Source organism: Aphis gossypii, chromosome X (assembly GCF_020184175.1).
Source record: "Aphis gossypii isolate Hap1 chromosome X, ASM2018417v2, whole genome shotgun sequence".
NCBI lineage: Eukaryota > Metazoa > Arthropoda > Insecta > Hemiptera > Aphididae > Aphis > Aphis gossypii.
The window spans coordinates 18208049-18230101 of record NC_065533.1 but is presented as its reverse complement, the minus strand read 5'-3'; the positions used below and the strand labels follow the sequence as shown (position 1 = coordinate 18230101).

Sequence of the window (22053 nt, the reverse complement as noted above, 5' to 3'; positions counted from 1 at the left end):
TTATCGAAAGTTTGAAATATGTTTTACATTTACGCATAATATTTTTCTACAATGGAGTATTGAAATAAATAAAATGCCTAATTAATATTTAACTAACGTTTAAAGTTTAAAGTGCCTAGGTGGTAGTAGTTTTTATTCTTTGTACCTATATTTTCACTGGTAAGACTTTTAAAAATAACTTCTAATAATAATAAAACTACATTAAATTTTTTACACGTAGGTATTACAAAACAAAGTTCAAACTATTATTGTTACTTATTGAAAATCATAATATGTATAAATATTTCTTTTCTCTATGAGAGATACTCAATCTGTAAATGTATGGTTTTTTTACAGCAAGCGTAAATCGTATAGTGTAGAATAGCAAAAAATTAACCGATAAAAAGAGCCACCGTGACAATTTTTGGTCGATACAATTTAAGTATAAAAGTAAATTAAACGCAAATGTAAATTCAATATTTATTTTTAACATTTTATAAAGCTTGATTTTTTTTAAAATTATTTATAAAGCCGATTTCCTACACTATTAATTAAATCATAAGTAAGGTTATAACCTATATTATTATAATCAGTAATTAAATAACTAAAAATGGTCGTGTACCAGACAAAACTAACTGTTCAAAAATTTAAAAACATTCGAATATGAATATTATTCGATTACTTTCGTTGACAATAGTTATTTTTATTCCTATAGTACCTGGGATTTTGTTTCAGCTCGTTTTTTCCCAGCAATTTGTATTCCGCCGCATTGGTTAACATCTGAAACGACCGGACAATTAAAATTACGATTTTTATCTATCGACGGTACGGATGACTCGAATAGGACGTAAATAATATTATTTTAATATTCATTTCTGTATAATATTCCATGTATTTGTATACAACAACCGTGTTCACGGTCGCTCGTCAGATTTTAGGAACCACCGGCGGCGGCCGTGTACCGCTCCCACCCGGCCGGTCGAACGGCGGCGGCGGCGGCGGCCGTGACGGTTGTACCATAACAATGCCGCGGTTAGGAGGGAAATGAGCGAACGACGACGACTACAACTACATACACAATTTACAACAACAACAACAATAACAACAAGGATGATGATGATGACGGCCGGATGACGTTATCACCCACTCGTCTAACGCCGTCGCCCGCCGCCGCCGCGTTATCATCGTAGCGTTTTGACCGCCATTCGACTACGACGACGAACGGCTAAACTAATATTCTACTCCGCAGTACGATATTCTCTCGCCCGGACGACAGCGCGCCAACCGCCACTCGCCAGTCGGCGTCCGACACCACTCATACTGTTTTTGGTATCCTGTATCCTGTGTGCACGAGCAGCAGCAGCGGCAGCTGCAATGACGTCCTTCGACCGCAGTCGTTGAATTGGTGGACCGACGTTTTCTGTGTGTTTTGTCTACGCCCTCGAACGGGGACGACGTCGCTGACGCAATATCCGTCCGCGTACCGACGGCCCAAACCGCTCTGACCGAACTGCGAACGCCATGGCCGACGAACAGGTAAACGATAATTTGATATTGATGTTGTCGTTAAAAATTAACACGACGACGACGACGATCGCGATCGATATGGACGGGTGGGTCGCGTTAGGCGGTCGTTCAGCTGCGTTATTCCTGTTACTACCCAGCCGTACGTATACGTTCGCGAATCTCAGGGCGGTTCGAATGGCACGCCCGCCACTCGCTCCAATTACCACCATCCCTATAGGTTAGTGTGTGTGTGTGTGTGTGTGTATGTGAGTACCGTCGTCGGAAGACAAGTTGACGTAGAGCAGAAGTGACGCGTCTATGCTCACCGAATCTAATGCCTGCTGCTTGTGGTATTTATATTTTACAATCAATGGTATTACCCTCTACCTCTCGCACCCCTTTTGCTCACCGGTGGTGGTATTTTCGTCCACTAATGGTAGTATGGGTAGTGATTTTTAACGTGATCACGTGTGTAATTTTGGTTGGGATACGAGTGAATTAATATCGATGCCTGATCGGTGTCGCTACCAGTGCCCCTTCCCTTACGCGTGTCAAGTAAAAGTTTTGTTCATTCGATCTATTGTTACCGTGTCACATCTGTTCTTGATAAATTTTCTGCTTAACCGTTTAATAATATTCGTATTTGGCTTTTGTCCACTACAATTATTATGGTCTATGTGTTATTATTGTTCTGTTTCACATAATATCTAATTTATGACTTATATTGGGCGTTTTCCATAAGTCTATGTAGTTAAGTAAAGGTACCTTCTGCATGATTAGTGTTTCACAAGCAGTTTCATTGATATGATATTCATGTGTTCTTATATTTTTTAATTGGTTAATATGACAAAAATAGTAGGTACATGTTTTGTCAACCTCAATAACATTTAAAATATGATCGTTCAATCTATTAAAAAGTTCTAAATTGACAATTGACATACACTATACACAAAAAAAATGTTTATATCATTTAACAAGGTTCAATTATTTATATAAGAGCATTATAAATATTGTAGAAAAACATTTATAACTTTTTGTTTAAGTAAATCATCAAGTTCAGTTTGAATATATTTTGTAATCAATTTGACATGTTGAACACTATTTAAACAACTAATTATTTTAGCATTGTAGATTGTACACAATAACTTAATTTATGTATTATATTAATAATAATATATTTTCCATTTTATAGGTTGTCGCTAAATCTGAAGAATCTCAATCAATAAGTAAATAATTATATTATAATTAATGTGATTTTAAACACTATTTGTAATTATTTCTATAATTTTGTAGATGATAATATTGATAAAATAGAAGATAATGAACCACCTGTTGATGATTTAATTAAGGACAAAGATTATGAACAAGTAGATGAAGCTGATGATGAAACAACAATGGAAGAAGAAGAAGCACTTCCAGAATTGGAGGATCCTTTAAGAGAAATAAGATTTTTAGAAGAAGTAATATCCTTGTATTACGAGTTGTATTATTATAATTATTGTTAGATAGTTGTTATAGTTTTTGTTTTGTTCATAGGAAAGTAACATGCCTATTCATGAACTTATGGTTATGTATGGATATTCAAAAAATACTACTCCGGATACAAGTACAAAAAAGAAAAAGAAGAAGAAGAAGAAGAGTTCGTCAAAGAAAAGTAAAGATAAAAAAAGAAAGGTAAAATTATTATTTTTTATGAACTTTCGAAATGTATTTTATTATAATAACAATTATTATTTTATGTTAGAAAAAGCTTTCGACTTCATCTGATGGCGTTGCAGGTAAAACAAAAATATTATTAAATAATGTAGTATAATTAATCATTCCTATCAATTTACCAAGTTTAATTTTCCCATGTTATTGACTTTGTTATATTACATTTTGGGTAAAGTACTAGAATGAACCAAAATCTGTTAAATTCTCAATCAGTTTATTTTATATATTATTTTTTAATCATGCACAGTGAATATTATGAAAAAGAATCATATGCATTGAAAACATTAAAAATATACAAAATAAGCAAAGACACAAAATAATTATTTATGTTTATTACATTAAATTAATGTTTAAAAATGTATAAAATAATTGAAATATGTTATTTGTTTATTATTTAATAAATTGTTTTAACTCAAGTTCTTATGCTCTACAGCAAACTTCATCTTATCTTAGCAAGTTATATTGTAAAACAATTATCAATTAAATATTAAATATTAATAACTAGCCAATAGGTCAACAATGAATTAATCAAATTAGGCGATATTATTTATTAGATGCTTTTTTTTAATGTTCCAATTATGCGAATTCACAATTTTCATATTAATTTATTGTGCCAATCTTCAAATATTTGTCTTACCTAACTACATTTTAAGCTAATAAATAAATGAATGCAAATGCATATTATAATTTTGGGTGTTATAACAATATTATTAATTTATTTTAAAATATCATTTACTATTAATCAATTTTTTTTTTAGAGAAAAGATCGAAATCAACTGATCAGCGAACATTTGTAGAAGGTGATTCATCAAATAAAATGTCTGAAGAAACATCAAAAGTAATTTTTTTACCTATTGAACTTCATATAAAAAATCAAATTCAAATTAAAAAAAAAAATTGAATTATTAGATAAAGGCTATTTTTACTTTTTTTTTAAACGTATCCCAGTGATATTATATATTATTATCTCTTTCATTAAAAGAATATAAGTATGTAAAAACTAAAAGGTCATTTTCTATTATTATTCATTTAAGAGCTCTATACAAGTGAATCCATAGTAATAAGAGTGAAATAATATTCTTTTTTTAAACGAATTATTATATCTACCATGGGTTTTCAATCTTTTTGTTTCCACACATTTTTCAATTTTAAAAATAATTTAAACCGCTCTATACTTATACAAATAATAATAATAATAAAGTAAACTATTCTTTGTTGTCTACTGCAAATTCAACTCATTAATAAATTATAAAGTGTGATTCATAGATTAAAAACCCAGGTATTTACTATTCAAGTATAGTTATTTACATCATAATGCTTTAGAAAAAATAATAATAATTATGTTATTTTTTATATATATATAAAATTCAACTGTGAAGTTTTAATAAACAAATATAATATTAATCTAAATCTTATCTGGTATCACTGAATTTAATTTAGTTATATTTATTTTGTATTAGATAATTAATATTATGGCATACTTAAAGACTTAGAAAAATAAAGTATTAAACATAATACATTTTAGGTACGTGTTGGCCATTTTGTATTACAATTTACATTATCATCCATAGAAATGTTCAATAAAAAATTTAAATTACCCTTTAATCTATCTTAAAAATCAAAAAATATTGTTATCTGATTATTATTTTTGTTTTAGGAAAATGAAAGTGTTAAGGAAGGCGAAGATTGTAGTAATGCATCTCAGTTATTAAACTTATATATGGCTGAACTTGGTAAGCTAAATTATGAATAGTTCATAGATTCTTTATTTATATATTACTTAGAAAGTATATACTCAATTGTAACCTAATTAGTTAAAAAATACATTTATTTATTGATAAACATTTTTATAAAACATATTATATATTAAAAATACATTACACTGGATATCTAATTTATCAAATATTACTTCTTGTTTCAAAATCTATTTTGTTTTTGAAAAAATATTTATAATATTTGTGTATAATTAACAGTATAAAAAAGAATGGTTAAATTTGAAAAATATGTTTTTATTTTCTTGAATAACAACATAAAATTTTAATTACATATTCTGAAGCAGAATATTATTTAGAGTATTTTAATATATAAAAATCCAAATTCAATTTAGTTGAAAGTGTTTAAAGATTTTTTTAATGGAAGAGTAGACCAACATTTTTCAGACTGTTCTGTATCTCTCCATTCTTTTAACATAAACATTAGAATACTTATAACTTATAATTTATAAAATACTCTTTTGATTTTTATGTATTAAAACACTTTAAAAAATATTAATAATTAATAAATTTTAATTGAATGAGTTTTATTGTTAAAATAATGGCTCTGTAGATATAGTCCGGTTGCCAAGAGATAGTGATGGACGATTTAAATGATTTTTTGAATCGATTCTACCTCGGTGATTTTATTTTTAAATCGATTTTTTTTATTCCTATTAAAATCAATTCACTTTCAAGATTCGCCCATCACTACCAATAGAACGCTTCTTGGCGGCGACCAAAATTCATCCGTTCTCGCGTATTTCCACTACTAAACCCTCCAAAATACTGGCCGCCGTTAACACATGGCGGTGACGTTTAGTGGTGGGATGAATGGATAAATTTTGGTCACCGTCCAGAAGTGTTCTCTCGGTGGCTGAAATACATTATAGTTATTTATAATTCAATACTTAAATTTTTAGTTTATTGTATTAAATATTAATTTGTATTTTAATTTTATTAATTAATTTACTGCTACAGAAGATGATCATTTTTATTATTAAATAATAATGAAAGTACTAATATAAATTCTCTTTCTTGAAAAATTAGTCGCACTTGTTCAAGACAAATTATAATCAAATTAATTTTTTTCAGACCAAGTACAAAGTGAAGATGAAGATGAAGATTATAGACCCTATTGGGAACTTCATTGGAAGGTTAGATAAATTTGATAAAATTCTTATTAATGAGCTTATGTATATTCAGATATATATTGTTATATTTTCAGAGTGTTAATGTTGGGTTGAATTTTCAAGCTCTAGTAACAGAAGAGTTATCCACTTATGGTGATGTATTACCTTATGAAAATAATGATGAACTGTTATGGGATCCAAATGTATTGGGTGAAGATTTAATTGAAGATTATTTAACGAAAATTCAGCAAATAACAAAAGCATTAAAGCCTAAGTCTAAAGTTGTTGGTGTTCGTGATAATGAAAAGGTAATTATTTTAGGTATAAAAATGATTTGTAAAAAACCAAGTATGGATTACTGATACAATAGACATCAATATATGAAATTTATAATTACCTTATATTCCTTATATTAAGGATTACTTTATAGAATTAAAATCAACAATATAAATAACCAGTTAATAATATTTACCATAGAAATGGTTTAAAATGTATTTTAATTTAAACAAATTAATTATAATATTTATTTATGTTTTAATAAAAACTAAAAAAATTGCTTTGATCTAATAATAATTTATTTTATAACTGTTCTCAAATAAAATTTTCATTTTGATGTTAAAACTCAATATTAAATTTTTTTAATGTCAATCAAAAAGCAGTATGTACTATTTTGTAAAGGATATATTTTTGTGTGCATATTTCAATGTTTTATTTTTATTCATAATTGCATATTATTTCAAGTTTTTTAGCTTATATATAAATACAAATTTATACATATTTGAATAAGTTAAAATATTTATATTTTTTAAATTAATTAAATGATTTTTTTGTTGACAGGCACTTTACTTGTTAGTTCAGTGTGGTCATGATGTGGCTGAAGCTCTCAGAAGAATGTCATTAAATGTAATACCATTGGAGAAATCATTAAGTGTCTGGTCAGAAGATGAAACATTAAAGTTTGAGATGGGATTACTGATCAGTGGAAAGAATTTTCATGCCATACAAAAAGAGGTGTTAAATTTAAATTGTTTTTTTTTTTGGCTATTTAAGACAACAATTTATTGTTTATAAGGCAATTTTTATTAACTTTCCTTACATTATAATTATTGAATTAATTCAAATTATACATATTACATACAATTTATTTTTGTGCTATTAATCTAGATTATAAGTATTTAATTTGGTATATAATGTTTTAAATAATTGAAAAAAGTCAAATATTAAACCAATTATAAATATTAATTTGGTAAAATTTTTAATATACTAGATGTACAGTATATTATCCAAACTATAAAATCCATGAGCAAGTTTTTAGTGATTTATTCATTTTAAATAATAAGCATATAATCATTATACATATTAATACATTATTGAAAAACTAATAATTAATTTTCATTCAAGGTTAAAACTAGATCAGTAGCAGAGTTGGTTCATTTTTACTATTTTTGGAAAAAGAGTGATAGACATGATCAATTTGAAAGAAAACAAGTTTCAATGCGTCCAGAAATAAAGTAAGACAATACATTTAAAATGTAGATTATTTTTATTAAAAAATAATTTTTAATATTCTTTTTAAAGAAAGTGTGTGTATAAAAATATAGGTTATTATTTATTATTAATTAATCATGTTAAGCTTAACATAATATTTTAATTAAACATCAAAATATGTATGAATTAAAAGAAAAAAATGTAATATTATACTTATATGAAATTTAAATATACTAGGCTACTAAGAAAATCTATAACTCTACCCACACATCAACAACTTAATTTTAGAATTTAATTTTGCAATAAAATCAAATATTATTATTTAAATTACAGGCAGTGGCAACATTGGGATTCCGAAGAAGATCAAGATAGTGATTTTGAGACAAGTATGTTTGCAGAGAATAGCCACGACGATAGTGAAGATAGCTTAAACGCTGCTGAAAATAAAGCACAAATGAAGTGTTTAATATATGCTGATCGCAAAAGACAAGTACGAAAAAAAGCTACAAATAATGCTTGTAGTAATACTAATACTAGTACTAACACCAACTAACATTTAGTGCACCCCTTCAGGTACACTTATAAGCCATGAAATATTATATTATAGCGACTATTTTGCTTCCCTTTTCCAGATTGAGAATTAATAAATCATCAAAAATTGTGTTATATGGTCAAATTTAATACAATATAATAACTCTTCACGGTAACATAGTGCCTGACACCCGGAAAACATTTGAGATATCCACAGATAATGCATAAATACCCGTTCGAGTTACATTTGGAAATAGATACTTCAATAATAGTTATCCTCAAATATCAGACTAACTTAAGTTTTCACCACAATATTTTAATTCCAACCATGGTGACTCAGGTTTGCATAAAATACAAAGTTGATCTTAGAGCATTATATAACTAACATACATATAGTATCTTAAATATTAAATTAATATTTAAAGTAAGTTAGAAATTTAGTTAAAAAAATAATTTAAGATAAGAAGTTAAAATAGTTAAGTAGTATTTAACCCATATGCTGACCTAAATTAAAAAACTTAAAATAAGCTATGCATTCATATATATTTATAAAGTTTCGGACAAAGAGAAGACTGAATTTAAATAGCATATTTCTAAAATGTTATTGAAGTTTTAAAAAAATTCTGAACAGTTAAACATTAAATAATTAAAATTTCTTACTACAGTTTTTTGTCTAAGCTATTATATTATATAATACATAATAAGTTGATTATTATTTGAGTTCCTTGAAAGTCTATTACAAAAATAAATTAAATATATTTGTTTTAATTATAATTAAATCAAATTTTTATACTTAAATAATAAATATGTTCTCAACCTTTTTTTCACTAACTTAAATCCAGTTATATAGCCATGCGTTTAACACAATTAATAGGTTTACAAAAAAATACTAAATCTAGAAGTATAAATTATTGTCTACACTTTAATATTGATATAAATAAAAGTGTATTTTATTACACGAATGATATTGAAATCAATAATAAACTGATTAAAACGTTTTTGGTGGTATACATCACAGCACTACACAATATACTGGTTGAGAACTAACATACTTAGTCTATACATACAAAGCAGATTAAGTATGTTTTAAATTATTTACTTTATTTTTTTAAATTTATTTATTGAAAAAACTTGTTTAGGAGAATTACTAACACTCATTAATTATTATTTATTTTTAATTTAAAGATCTGATCTTTAATTTAAATATATTATTCATTTCTATACCTATAAAGTCCCTACTAGAAAAGTATGAGCATATACTCATTGAGATTTAAAAATAGTTTTACATAAATATTTTTGCTATAATATAATAATAAATTAAATTTAACAAATATATAATATTCCTATTTGATTTAATTCTTATTGTTAATATTATTGGTTTTGACATTCCTTTTTTTATAACTTAATTGATACTATGTACTTATTATTTAGTATATAGTGAAATGTATTTATTTTATGTGCGAAATATTACTGAAAATGTAATATTTATAAGTACATAGTATTTCTATTAAGAATCATTTTTACCAATTAAAATGAATAGTTAACAATAGCAAATTTAGTTGTATATGAGTCATTGCATATAAATTAAAATTTTCCTATCTTAAATTTATATGCTTAGCTCTAAATGTGATCTGAATAAAAATATTTTGAAAATATTAGTCTTTAACAACTCTCCATTTAACCTCCTCTATAAATCATACATTCGTTAAAAAAAAATTATTCAACATTTCAATAAAATTAATATAATTTAACTGTATTTTGAGTGTAAATCTTAGTCATTAAATAAAAATATATCTATAAAACATTTTGTGTAACAATTATAATGCTTATTATACATATATATTTGTTTATGCCATAACTAAAATAAACTTCAAGTCTTTTTTAAAATACTAAGCCTAAAGTTGAACATTTATGTTACTCAAATGGTTTATAACTTAGCAATTCCTAATTATTTTAGGAACTATTGAGTATATATTAAGTAATTTAATATATATGTAATTATTTGTTGCTTTTTTAAATCTCCATTAAAATTTAGATCATAAATTAAATAGCTTAAAGAAATGGGTCTAAATTATTTGGATACAAAGACCATGAAATACACATTTTTAAAAACATATTTTAAAATAATAGTTTTAAGTTCTATTTCTTTCTGTAATTACCTTAATTTTATATATTCTTAAGTATGAGTTGCATTCTCAATTTTTGAAAGAAATATAAAATTTAGTTATACTGAAATTATATTTATCATACCAAAATAATGATAATAATAATAATAATATTCTTAGCATTATAGTATTTAAAATTCCAGAATTTACTTGTCATTTAATTGTTTTGAAGGCAAAATAATCATATTACAATTAAAACTAAATTATTGGTGTTATGTTACAAACTACTTAATCTGTGTATTAGTTCTATCATTTTTACAACTATTTATTATGTATAAACATCTATATTAAATATTATATAGCTACAGTTGTAATCAATATTACTATTTATACAGATATAAGTGGAAAATATAATTTAGTCTTAAGTTTCTAGAAATTATACTAAATGTGGTTTATATATGTTATATATATATATATATATTATTATTTTTAATATTTTTTAATCATAAATAATTGTATTCAAACAGACTTGATGAATATTTTTTTTTACCATTTTAAATATATAATATGTATTTATAGGTACGTCTCACAAATTAAGAATAAATTAATGATATATTAAACTACATAATTTATATGAATCTGTAAAATTTCATAATTCACCAATAAAGCTAGTTTTTCAAGAATAAATATATCAATACACAATAATATGCCACTTTATGTTTATATTCTATTCTCTTTTGGCTTGACTGCAATCAATATCTAAAATCTCAAATAAATCAAAGTTGAATAATTAATCTTAATTTGTGATGATAATTTTATTTTTGTCCTGTATGGCGTATAAATTTCAAAATAATTAGTATTTTAAATAATATATAAAATACATGTAAATAATAATATATTTGTAAGTTTTAAAATCAATTATTTTAGGTGATTATAATAAGTGTTATACTAATTTAAGTTTTATAATACTGTTTATTATGTATTATTTTATTCACTGACAATCTTGGTTGAGTAATAAAAGTCAGGCCAAATATATAGTTTAGTTTTTAAAACATCGATAGTAAAAAAACATTATATTATGAATTGATAATATTAATGTTTTTAAGTGGTAGCTTAATTGAGGAGTTGTACCAACCAATATCATTTATGGATATAATATTATGTACACATGAATTTCAATTGAGCGGCCTTTACTGATGTAATTATATTAGATTTATACTGTATTTATAATCAAAAGTGTTGTTGTTTAAGTTAAATTTTATGCATATGTTTCACGAAATAATTTTATTCCCATCATATTATTTTTTAAATTAATTATATATGAAAAACTACCTATCTAGTTATATTAAACAAACACTAAATGCTTAGTACCTGCTATATGTTCCTTTTTTTCTACTCATCAGTAATTGTTAATGTTTCACTGTACATACATTGATTAATTTGTTGAATTTTTATCATTGTTTTATGTTATACTTAACAAAATAAGCATTGTAAAAATATTAAAAATTCAATCATATCGTGTATGTACAAGTTTATACTGTACTAAAGATGGATAATCTTTAGTATAATAATCAGACACAATTTAAAATGCTAGGTTTATAAAAATTTTAATCATATTTAATATAAAATTAAATACATTTTTCTTTTTTCATACTAGGAAAATATATAATATCAATCATCCCAGATGTTTATGATATACCTACCTCATCAGTTTATTATTATTATTATTTTTTTTTAATGTTACATCTGATAATATGTTTAAAAACAGTTAAGTTGAAATCAAATTATTTATTGAATATTTATTTTCCTAAACTTGTCTTGCCGTCCTTATAACTGGATGATTGATATTTTACAGTGTGTATGTTTATTTTTATTGCAGAGTAATATTGTATTTACTAAGCTCTGCCCCTAAAGCTATTAAAATAATTATTCAATATCTATTATATATATATATATATTATACAGATATGTCATATGTTTAATATTTATTTTTGTCTATTTTATTTAGAAATTACATGTATAAATATTTATAATATTATGATTATATTTTAACGCCATAGACAAACCAATAAATAATTGAATTATATAATAATATTAATAATTTATCTATTTAATTGTTTTCAGTTACAATTATATATCACTTAAGAAAAAAAAACAGATTTTATGTATTGGAATATATTTAAATATATGTATGTTTGTAAACTCTTAATTTAATATATTACCATATAAATGTCATATGTAATTGAATTTCAGATATAGAATTATATTATAATTACCAACACTATTAATTATTTCTTTATATGATTTATGTATAATCTATGAATAAGTTGAAAAAATCCATTCTATTGCTTATCTGAAAATGTTATTTTATTATTAGATGTTACGTTGTACCATCATTGTTAGTATTATACTAACCTTATTGTATTTTAATAATTGTAAAAAGTACCATCTTCTTTCCTTGAATATCCATGATTAGTTTGTGAAATATGACTTCCAACTAATCCCAGTTTAATACTATTGATGTCTTTTCGTTCACCAATAAGTCCTCCCATTTTTAATGGGTGATTTCTAAAAAGCTTTTCCACTTTATGATCTGATTGAATACTATTCAACTGTTTCCTTTTACCAAAAAATGTTTATATCAGTTATATAATTATATATATAATATATATAATTATCAAGCATTTTATAAACTTTCAATTTTAATAAAACCATTAACTTACACTTAGTATTTTTTTTTTGCATTTTTAAATATTCTACTAGATTTTTACAAATAACTTTAAATCATTTAATTTTATCATTGATTATAAATAGTAATAATAATCAATGATTTTATATAGTTCACTATAAAATCAAGAAAAATAAGTTTTGAATTAATAATAATTTATACATATTGTTTAGGAACATATTGAAAGCTATATGATGTATACTGTGTTTGTTATAACTTTTTGTTATTATAAATTAACATATTATATTCATATTTATGTAGTATGTACTTATAATACTGATACAAATATACCAATAAAGCAATCTATTAAACATTGTATAAAAATACATATTAAACTTCTTATGTAATGTAAAGATTTTTTAAAGAAACATATTTTGATGAAAATTAATCAGTTAGGTGGGTATTAGTTGGCTGTGAAAAATCCTTGAAATTTAGGTTAAGTTATACTTATGATCCTAGTACATTTACTCATCAGAGAAATTAACAGATGTTGATTTGAATGAATATTATAAGTTATTCAACTAATACAATAATGTGTTATACATTCAAATATAATATTACATGTACCAACTTATATGTTAAAAATTCTGATAAAATACCTAATTGTAGTAACACATTAAAACATAATCTAACTAAAATTTATTTATTTATTTAAGTTTTAGTAACGTAAAAAAAAAATAATATTTTCAATAACTTTTTTATGCGATAAGTTGAAGAGATAATAATTGGTTAAATGGACTAAAATATGTCCTTAAAAATAAATTCACTTTTAACCTATTAACCAATGAGTCTTATAAGATAATGAGTCCATTAACCATGATTTTACTCTGCGGTAATTGTTACGTTATTTTTACAATGAGCATAAAAAAAAAACGGAGGATTATGAAGTCATGTTTTAAAATATAGCCTTCATATATTAAAGATTAATATACACAATATAAGTATGTTAATTTAATAACTTTTAAAATATTGTCATTTCTTTGCAATTAAATATTAATTTTTTTCTTTAACATTTTTCTAACTTAAGTATTCCTATAGTATTAAAATGAGCTCATTGGATTATTATTATATATTTAGTATTTACAAAATATAAATAAATAAATTGTAATTTATAATAGTTATTTTTCCATTATTTTCTCACTTCAAACACATCATAAAAGTGTCTTTTTGCATGCACACTTCGTTGTTCTTAGGGAACGTTATCCCCGAATGACTATAAACTGACAACAAGGCTGTGTCCAGACTGTCGTTGACCACGTCCACTTGGGGAATCCATTGCACGCATCGGTGTTCGCTAGCCACGGTGTGTTTCTTGTGCAATTCTGCCCGGGGCCTTTTCAACTGCAATATTAGGTATTTTTTTAATTTATATAATGTATTTAGGTATACATTAGCATGGTTAACTCTTGAAATTTATAAGTAGAAACCGAGTTTTTTCAAATACTCAATGAACGTATTATTTTTCTTTTTTTATATAAAATGTATTTATGTGTTTAAGTACCGAAAAAGAATGGCTTATTGAGTTAACTTTCACAGGGATTTTGTTGAAAAAAAAAGCTATAAGAAACTAGTACAATCTAAAATCGTTTTACAACATTCACTTATGTATGTTACCAGAAAAGATGATAATTCAGGAATTTTTGTGATATCCTAGTCATTATTGGCAATAACTGGAAAGGACAGGCAGTGTTGGATATTTTGTAGTTTTATTAACATTTCTGTACTATATTAGGCAATATTACAATTCCGTACCAAAACAAATATCAACACAGCTTTATCGGTGATCTATCTGATTAAAAACATAGGTAAGTTACCTATGTCCCGTAACAGTATGTATTATGGTAAACCCGGTTATATGTTATCGGTTTTTATTGCTTATAAGTACACAGTTATAATTTATAATAAAATTTACGGATAAAAAATTATCGTACTAGATAACTAGTATCGTTATGGACGTATCCCGCTTCCCGCAAGTGACTGTACAATACTGTTTATGCACTGAAATAGTGAATAGCCGAGTGTAAAAATTGTGTTTAATAATCTATTTAAAAATGGATTTAAATTTAAATAAAATGAGCATACAAATTGACAACTTAAATTAATTATTAATTGAAAGTGCCTAAACAAAACGATGATGTTATTAGATTATGATTATGATTTATCCTAAATTAGATAATAAAGTATTATAATATAGGTAGTCGAGTCTCGATAACTCGAATTTAAAGGGAGGTAAAAATTAATTTGACTTCTGTATTTTCCAAGTTATAAATATTGCATTGAGTGTATAGGAATTCCATATTCCATATTATTTATTATATTTTCCATATAATTGTTCCATAGGGACAAAAAAAACATTCAAATTATTGAGACACGACTGTATGTTGTTCAATTTTTAACTTTATTTTTAATGGTTTCATCAATGCCTTCTTTTATTAGGAATTTAGTTATCAATGACTAGTTATAAACGTTAATTCCCTCAGATAGTATATAGTATATATTTCTATACTATATAGAAATCTGTGTTAATTCATTATTAAATCAGAAATTATCGTTAGTGACTAGTCATCATCAACATTGACTAAATTTCATCTTTTCCGGTAACATATATAAATTCAGGCAGGAAAAATCACAGTATATTAGATCATTTAATATTTTTTTTTATAATATTGTAAGTCACAACGTGTAAAAGAGGCGTGATTCAATTGTTTTTAATTTCATAAACTATTGATTGACTGATATATTGTTTATTTTAATTTGTTTACAATAGGTACTAATATATTATACTCGATTATAAACGAAAATTAATTTCTTATTTCCCTAGGTTCTATAAAATTATTATCATTGACATTCAGATTATTACCATTTTTATGATAGCCGTTTTGAAATATTTCTTCTTTACTTCAATGTGTTATATACATTTTGAAACATATAGAATTTTACTTTACCTTTGTCTTACTCATAACAAATAAAAAACAACATACACCTACGCGTGATTATTAATTTACAGACCTATTCAATAATACAATTTATAATACGGGAAATTTTTTAAGGGGCTTAATATAGGCAATACAAAAAACATATATACAACATAAATTATATGTTTAGCCTAAGTATATGACGTATATAATATACAGAATGTGTGTAATGTGTGTAAAAATTAAAATCGAAAAAAAAAATTACTTTGTTATTTATGGTTTTCATTTTTTTAAGTATAAATTCCAAAATAATAACCGAGAAATATTGAATGGTGGATTTATATATAAAAAAAAGTAAATGAGTAAAAAAGTCATTTTTAATGATAAATAATTTAAATATTATCGAGGAGGGCTTGAACACAATCATCAAAAATATATGAATAACATATTGATCAGATATGTGTTAAGGAATAAGTTAAAAAGAAAAGCTCAAGACTTTCTTGAACACCCTTCAAAATTAATTGGCCAATAGTTATATTTTGTTAATAGTAATCGTGAATCATGATATTACTGATATTGTAAATATAAGATATTTTATAAATAAAAATAGTTATAAAAGCGTTTGAATTTTTAAAAATGATAGGACTTTTTAGAAGAAAATGAACATTTTTTTTAATGAAAAGATATAGGTATCAGACAGATGAATAATTTATATTACTTTTTATTATTACCTTGAAAATTCTTTATTTAACCGCGGATCCGTGACCAAAATCGGCAACAAATAAAATATATATAGGTGTATACCCTAATTCTTTTTTTCATACAATATGATGTGCGGAATATTCAATGGTGTGACAACTGAACAACTCTACAACAACAATGTCAGCTAAAATATCGGGTGAAAATTTTAATATTTGTAGGAAAATAAATATAATTTTAGTCAAATATAATGTTTGGAAGTAAATAGATATTAATAATTTTTTGAAAAAGAAAATGGACTACCACCTAAAAAAGTACTGCTCGAAATCGTTTTGCAATTATATAGGTAAGTCTTATAGTCGATATTATAATTTTACATTTATTTTAAGTCTAAATTAAATAAACTATTTTTTGTTATTTATTTTTACTTATTTAATTTTTATTAATTTGAATAAATCAGAACTTGACATACGACTATTTCTAGTGCAATAAATATAATAAGTACCTACCTACCATAAACGCACAGTGCAACACTTATTTATTGTCAATATATTACTATCTTTATCAAAAACGATACGATAAATTTTGAAATTTTATTATATTTAATATAAAATGTTAAATAGTATATATCTTAGTAATAACAATAAGTAATGCGCAGGAACACATTTATATACTATTTATTTATACTTCAGATTCTGAGCGGAACGATAAATGTATTGATTTTATTATATATTGTAATGTGTTTTTTAAATTTTCTTCAAAAAATTCATACACTGGCACATAAAAAATTTAAATCAAACATTGAACCTATTCGTAGTCGAATAAATGCAGAATAAATGTACTTGCACCGCTTGTTGATCAAAATTGTATGACAAATTCGCGCACACAGTACATACACACTTAATGTTAGTTCGAGGAAAATAATATTATTTTAAGCTAATACAACTGTTTATACTTTTTCATCACAAGACGTTTACCTTTGACAACTACGTGAAAAGGCGTATTCCCTTGACATTTTTAGCTATGTATCACTTCAGATAAATCTTAAACAATAAAAATAATATTTACAATAGTGAGTCGCACGTACCGGCTGCAGCTGATCCTCGTCCATGATGATTCAAAATAAAAATTTACCTAATTACACATAATAAAAAACTGTGCAATGCTTGTTTTATTACTATTATCGGAGTACTGCGCACGTGCATATAATCACGATGACAATACCTAATAATATACCTATGCATATAAACTATTGTCATTATTACACTACCGACCTATATTATACGGACAGCGATGACGACAACGATAATATTGTTATAATGTCGCCGAGCTGCGGCTTTTGCGGTTCGTCAAAGGAATGATTGAACGCTTTTGGCCGCGGCTTGTTGCCAAGGTGACACTATTTATTTTATTATGCCTATTACAAATTGTACCATGCATTTTAGCTATTTAGTCATTTGTATCCATGTGTCCCTATTATATATATATATATTAATTTATGTTTTATTATGTATATATAAGCACATTATTGGTACGTACAGAGTGATTCAACGAGCATGTTCGTCCAACTTTTTCACTCAAATAATTTATTTATTGAAATTATAATTTTTGAATTTTATAAGATCATATAAATCAAACAAATATTTTTTTTTATATATCATTTCAAAGAATCTATAAGATTTATCTCTATCAGTAGGACTTTTTCCCATGTCGAAATAAACTTATTTTATTCAAACCAAAACCACTCTTTTTTATTGTAAATTGTAAAGCATAATATTGTTTTTTTATTTATTTTAACTATAAAATTACTGTATAAATTGAAATTAAAACGAGTATTTTCTGAGTTATTGAATTTTAAAAACGATAGTCCCTGGTACTATTATAGGTTTGAATATATAAGGCGGGTTATGATGATTTGAAAATTATAGAAATTTTACTGATATAGGTAATACCATAATTTTATGTTTATAAAAATTTTAAATTATATGAGTAAAAAAATTACTAAACTGACTATTAAATCGTATTTATGTGCCGTATGAATAACCTTTAATGAGGAATGTTCCCCTTATTATACATATATAGTTCAATAATTCAGAAATTACTAGTTCAAGTATCGATTTAGAAACATTTCTAACGAAAATCGTGTGGGTGCTTAATTATTTACAGTAAAAAAGGGCAGTACACGTTTAAAAAAAAATGAAGTTTGTATCGCCACAGGAAATTCCTTAAATAGTACTTATAAACATTTTAGGATTCTGAACATATAATTATGGATATATATATAGGTATGAATATAGTTTTAATTTACCTATATACTTAAAACTTCAGAAAATCATATCGTAATATGAAAATAATTCATTATTAACGGATAAAAAAGGAAATGATCATCCTTGGCGTATAACCATGTACAAAGCAAACACGTTGGTTTAATTCATATTTATTATTTATGAATACACAGCGGGTAGGTACACATAAAAATAGAAACACGCATATCATGACGATAGTTTAACGGTGGGTGGTTTATAAAATACGTATATAATATAGCTGTACTGTATTGAAAGGTATACAGCGCGGGTTGTTAAATAAAATTCTATCTTGAAAAATGTTTGAGTAAAATTATTTTGATACACTACTACACTAGGTATATAGAAATTTAGATTATTGTATTCGGATACAAAAATAGAGATGACGTATTCTGTATATTATGTTTAAAATGTTTGTATTTTTTATTTCTATAAAAAAAAAAAAAGTACTTGACATAAATAACGATTATTATTTATGAGTTTATGACGAAAAAATGTTGTATTGTGTAATAAACTCATCCGTTTAAAATGTTATTCAATCTAACTTAAATTTAAGAAAAAAATCGATAATTGACCTACTTCAATACTAACTGTAAAAATCTTTGTGGATTTAAATTGAAATATAATAAGGTTTTTTTCATATTGTTCTTTTATGGATCATAGCCTAATATAAGTAATGACTATCTACACGAAGAAAAATTTAGGTGGCCGTCTTCCATTCTTAATCTCGTTGGACTTACTATTATTTTGTGCTTTGCTTTTTTTTAAAAAAAGAATTTCGATGTAAACTTTTGATTTTGATAGGTTACTATACTATGTTATTACTACATAAACATTCAAAATTATATTATTATAGTCACGCAGGTTACTTAATTTGCACGAAGAAAATAATCACATTTTATTATCAAAGTACAAATTATTGGTTAAATACGTCTTAATCCATATACTAGCTTCAGACACAACGTTTTAAAGTTCATCGTTACAATTTATCTAACACTAATAAAAAATTAAGACGTATATGTACATAAAAGAGAATTGTATTTACAAATTCGTTACCTTGGTGGTGAGGGAAATTTTCTCCCCCTTGACCCCTTTTTTTAAAGGAATTTGAAACGCGCAGTTTGTATAGAGTTCAATATAGGCAACAAAATAGTTTCTTACTAGTTGGTCGTGATAACAATGTGTGTGTTGCTAATGATCATTAGTATGTGTGGTGATTTAGTTTCTTGTCCTCACACGCTTACGAACGTGTTAAAAATGTTGTATGTCACGTATAATAATAGTTGCTTTATTTATATAAAAATAAATTGCATGTTATTTCACTGATAAATTGATGAATTTTCATTCCTCATACGAGTACGTACTACGTACCTAATAATATTATTTTTATGTTAAAAACGGAATAAGACAATTTGCTTATAGTGGATTTTACGAAAAAGCATAATTCACTGTTGAATAAATAAAGATGTATACAAAATTTTTATATTTTTAAAACAACATTTTGATAAAAGTGTACATTCATATTTATTTTAAAAATGTTTAAAGTGTCAAAGAAGACAATTCGAGAAATTCAAAACCTCTATTCAAAATCTATGACACGTATAATTAGATTAATTATCCTTAGAGGAATAGTTAAGTCTCTGTCTCTCAGTCTCACATTCGAAATAATGATTTAAAATGATACAGAGTAGCGATAGATATGTATCAAATACTATGTAAATTATTATAAACTCACGTGTTATTTTTCAAATAAATAGTTAATAAATATTTTCATACATCAATGTTGAAAATAAGTTTCTCCTTGGCATGTCCAGAATTAAATGTCTTACAGTGATCTAATTATAAACAGTAAATTATATTATTATTAGGGGTTGACTATAGGCAATCAATTATACAGACAGGTGTTATTGTAAACGAAAAACGATTCTGAACAGATGATTTGTCAGCCAAGAATAAATATTTTCCATTTGGTGGTGAAAAAGGCAGTTTATGTTTTAATTTACCTAAAATTAAATCTTGTACAGAAAATGCCAATTTAAACAATATGTATGCTTTAAGTTTTTATGACTAATAATTTTCAACTAAAACAAAAATCTAAAACTATTTGATTGTAAATTGTCATTTTACGCGTGAATATTCAATTTCGTAAAAATTTTAACTTAAGATATTTTTTTTTCAATTGGCCAACTCTCCACTTATCTTAAAATTATTATAAGCCAAACTTATGGAAAATCTTGTATTACACTTTCAATTCTTAGCTACTTATACAAAATCTTTTATACATTTTGAACTATAAAATAATTTGCAAATATTCATGATTTTGACGAATTTTATCAATATTTGAACTTTAAACGCTTATAAAACAATTGTGACTAACGATTTTTTGATTTTTTTTTTAACTGAAATAAGAACAACTTATAATTAACATTGTACTACATTTTCAAAATCGAAAATCGAAAATTTCAGTTCAAAAGAACTTTGTTTATTGAAGAAATGTATACTTATATATATTGAATTAAATCGAATAATATAAAATATTATGCTTCAAAAAAGAACCACCTAAAAGTATAAGACAGGTGCAGTATAGAAATTACATTTTTATTATTATATTATAGGTACTATATTAATTAAATAGTCAATAAGTAATTAACAATACAATGATGGTCTTAGGAAAAATAAACGCCCATGAGACGCTGGCTTGTAATAAACAGATGTAATTGGTTGTTATTTTTTCAGATTATTGTTCCGCAACTAGAATAAAAAAACACTTTTTCAGTTTTGGGACAAGTTTCTACAAAAAATACTGTGACTGTAATAGGAACAACAAACAAACTTGAAAATTTAGATCGTGCGAGGTACTTGGGAGGACGACAGTCCGCATTGAAATATCATTATCGGTACCTAAATATGTATAACTATAGGTACTTACTTGATAAAATTTTCAAAAATGTTTATTATTAATTTTGTGAAAATTATATTTAATTATTTCATTTGGCTGAAAACTTGTTTTGCGTAAATATTCCCGTTTTTGATACTTTTTTTTTTTGTTTTTATCGATTTTTTTGAAAACTGTTGGAAAATGTTTTCTTTTGACCTCTATAATGTACCAAGGATATTCATTTTGCCATCGGAAACCACCCCCGAATTTTAAATTTTGACTAGTTATGCTGTACAAAGACACAAAAAAAACACACACATCATT

The 22053-nt window shown here is 25.1% G+C and overlaps 2 protein-coding genes across 3 annotated transcripts; one reads left to right on the top strand and one right to left on the bottom strand.

Annotated features, from left to right (window-relative positions):
• Positions 1-950: 950 nt before the first annotated feature.
• Positions 951-12930, top strand: LOC114125008 (mesoderm induction early response protein 1-like). 2 transcript variants are annotated; one of them, XM_027988480.2, is made up of 13 exons: positions 961-1515; positions 2678-2711; positions 2779-2945; positions 3022-3159; positions 3230-3263; positions 3957-4036; positions 4856-4931; positions 6045-6106; positions 6178-6390; positions 6920-7093; positions 7484-7593; positions 7904-8060; positions 8203-12930. In XM_027988480.2, the coding sequence occupies exons 1-13, from the start codon at positions 1501-1503 to the stop codon at positions 8212-8214; spliced, it is 1272 nt and encodes a 423-aa protein (XP_027844281.1). In that variant the 5' UTR covers positions 961-1500; the 3' UTR covers positions 8215-12930. The 2 variants fall into 2 exon arrangements, with proteins under 2 accessions (XP_027844280.1, XP_027844281.1); XM_027988479.2 differs by having other exon boundaries at positions 951-1515; positions 7904-12930.
• Positions 12633-17866, bottom strand: LOC114125018 (protein CFAP276-like). Its single transcript, XM_027988492.2, has 3 exons — positions 17636-17866; positions 14076-14275; positions 12633-12825 (listed from the first exon to the last, which is right to left on the bottom strand). The coding sequence occupies exons 1-3, from the start codon at positions 17657-17659 to the stop codon at positions 12633-12635; spliced, it is 417 nt and encodes a 138-aa protein (XP_027844293.2). The 5' UTR covers positions 17660-17866.
• Between the last annotated feature and the right edge of the window lie 4187 nt (positions 17867-22053).

What these genes read in the sequence shown, in the direction of transcription:
- LOC114125008 (XM_027988479.2), top strand. An exon ending in TTCATCTGATGGCGTTGCAG is followed by an intron (nt 3,264 to 3,956) that starts GTAAAACAAAAA and finishes TTTTTTTTTTAG; the next exon opens with AGAAAAGATCGAAATCAACT. An exon ending in TCAATGCGTCCAGAAATAAA is followed by an intron (nt 7,594 to 7,903) that starts GTAAGACAATAC and finishes TTTAAATTACAG; the next exon opens with GCAGTGGCAACATTGGGATT.
- LOC114125018 (XM_027988492.2), bottom strand. Translation starts at nt 17,659, where the DNA reads ATGGACGAGGATCAGCTGCAGCCG. An exon ending in ACGAGGATCAGCTGCAGCCG is followed by an intron (nt 14,276 to 17,635) that starts GTACGTGCGACT and finishes CTAATATTGCAG; the next exon opens with TTGAAAAGGCCCCGGGCAGA. An exon ending in ACTTTTATGATGTGTTTGAA is followed by an intron (nt 12,826 to 14,075) that starts GTGAGAAAATAA and finishes TTTTGGTAAAAG; the next exon opens with GAAACAGTTGAATAGTATTC.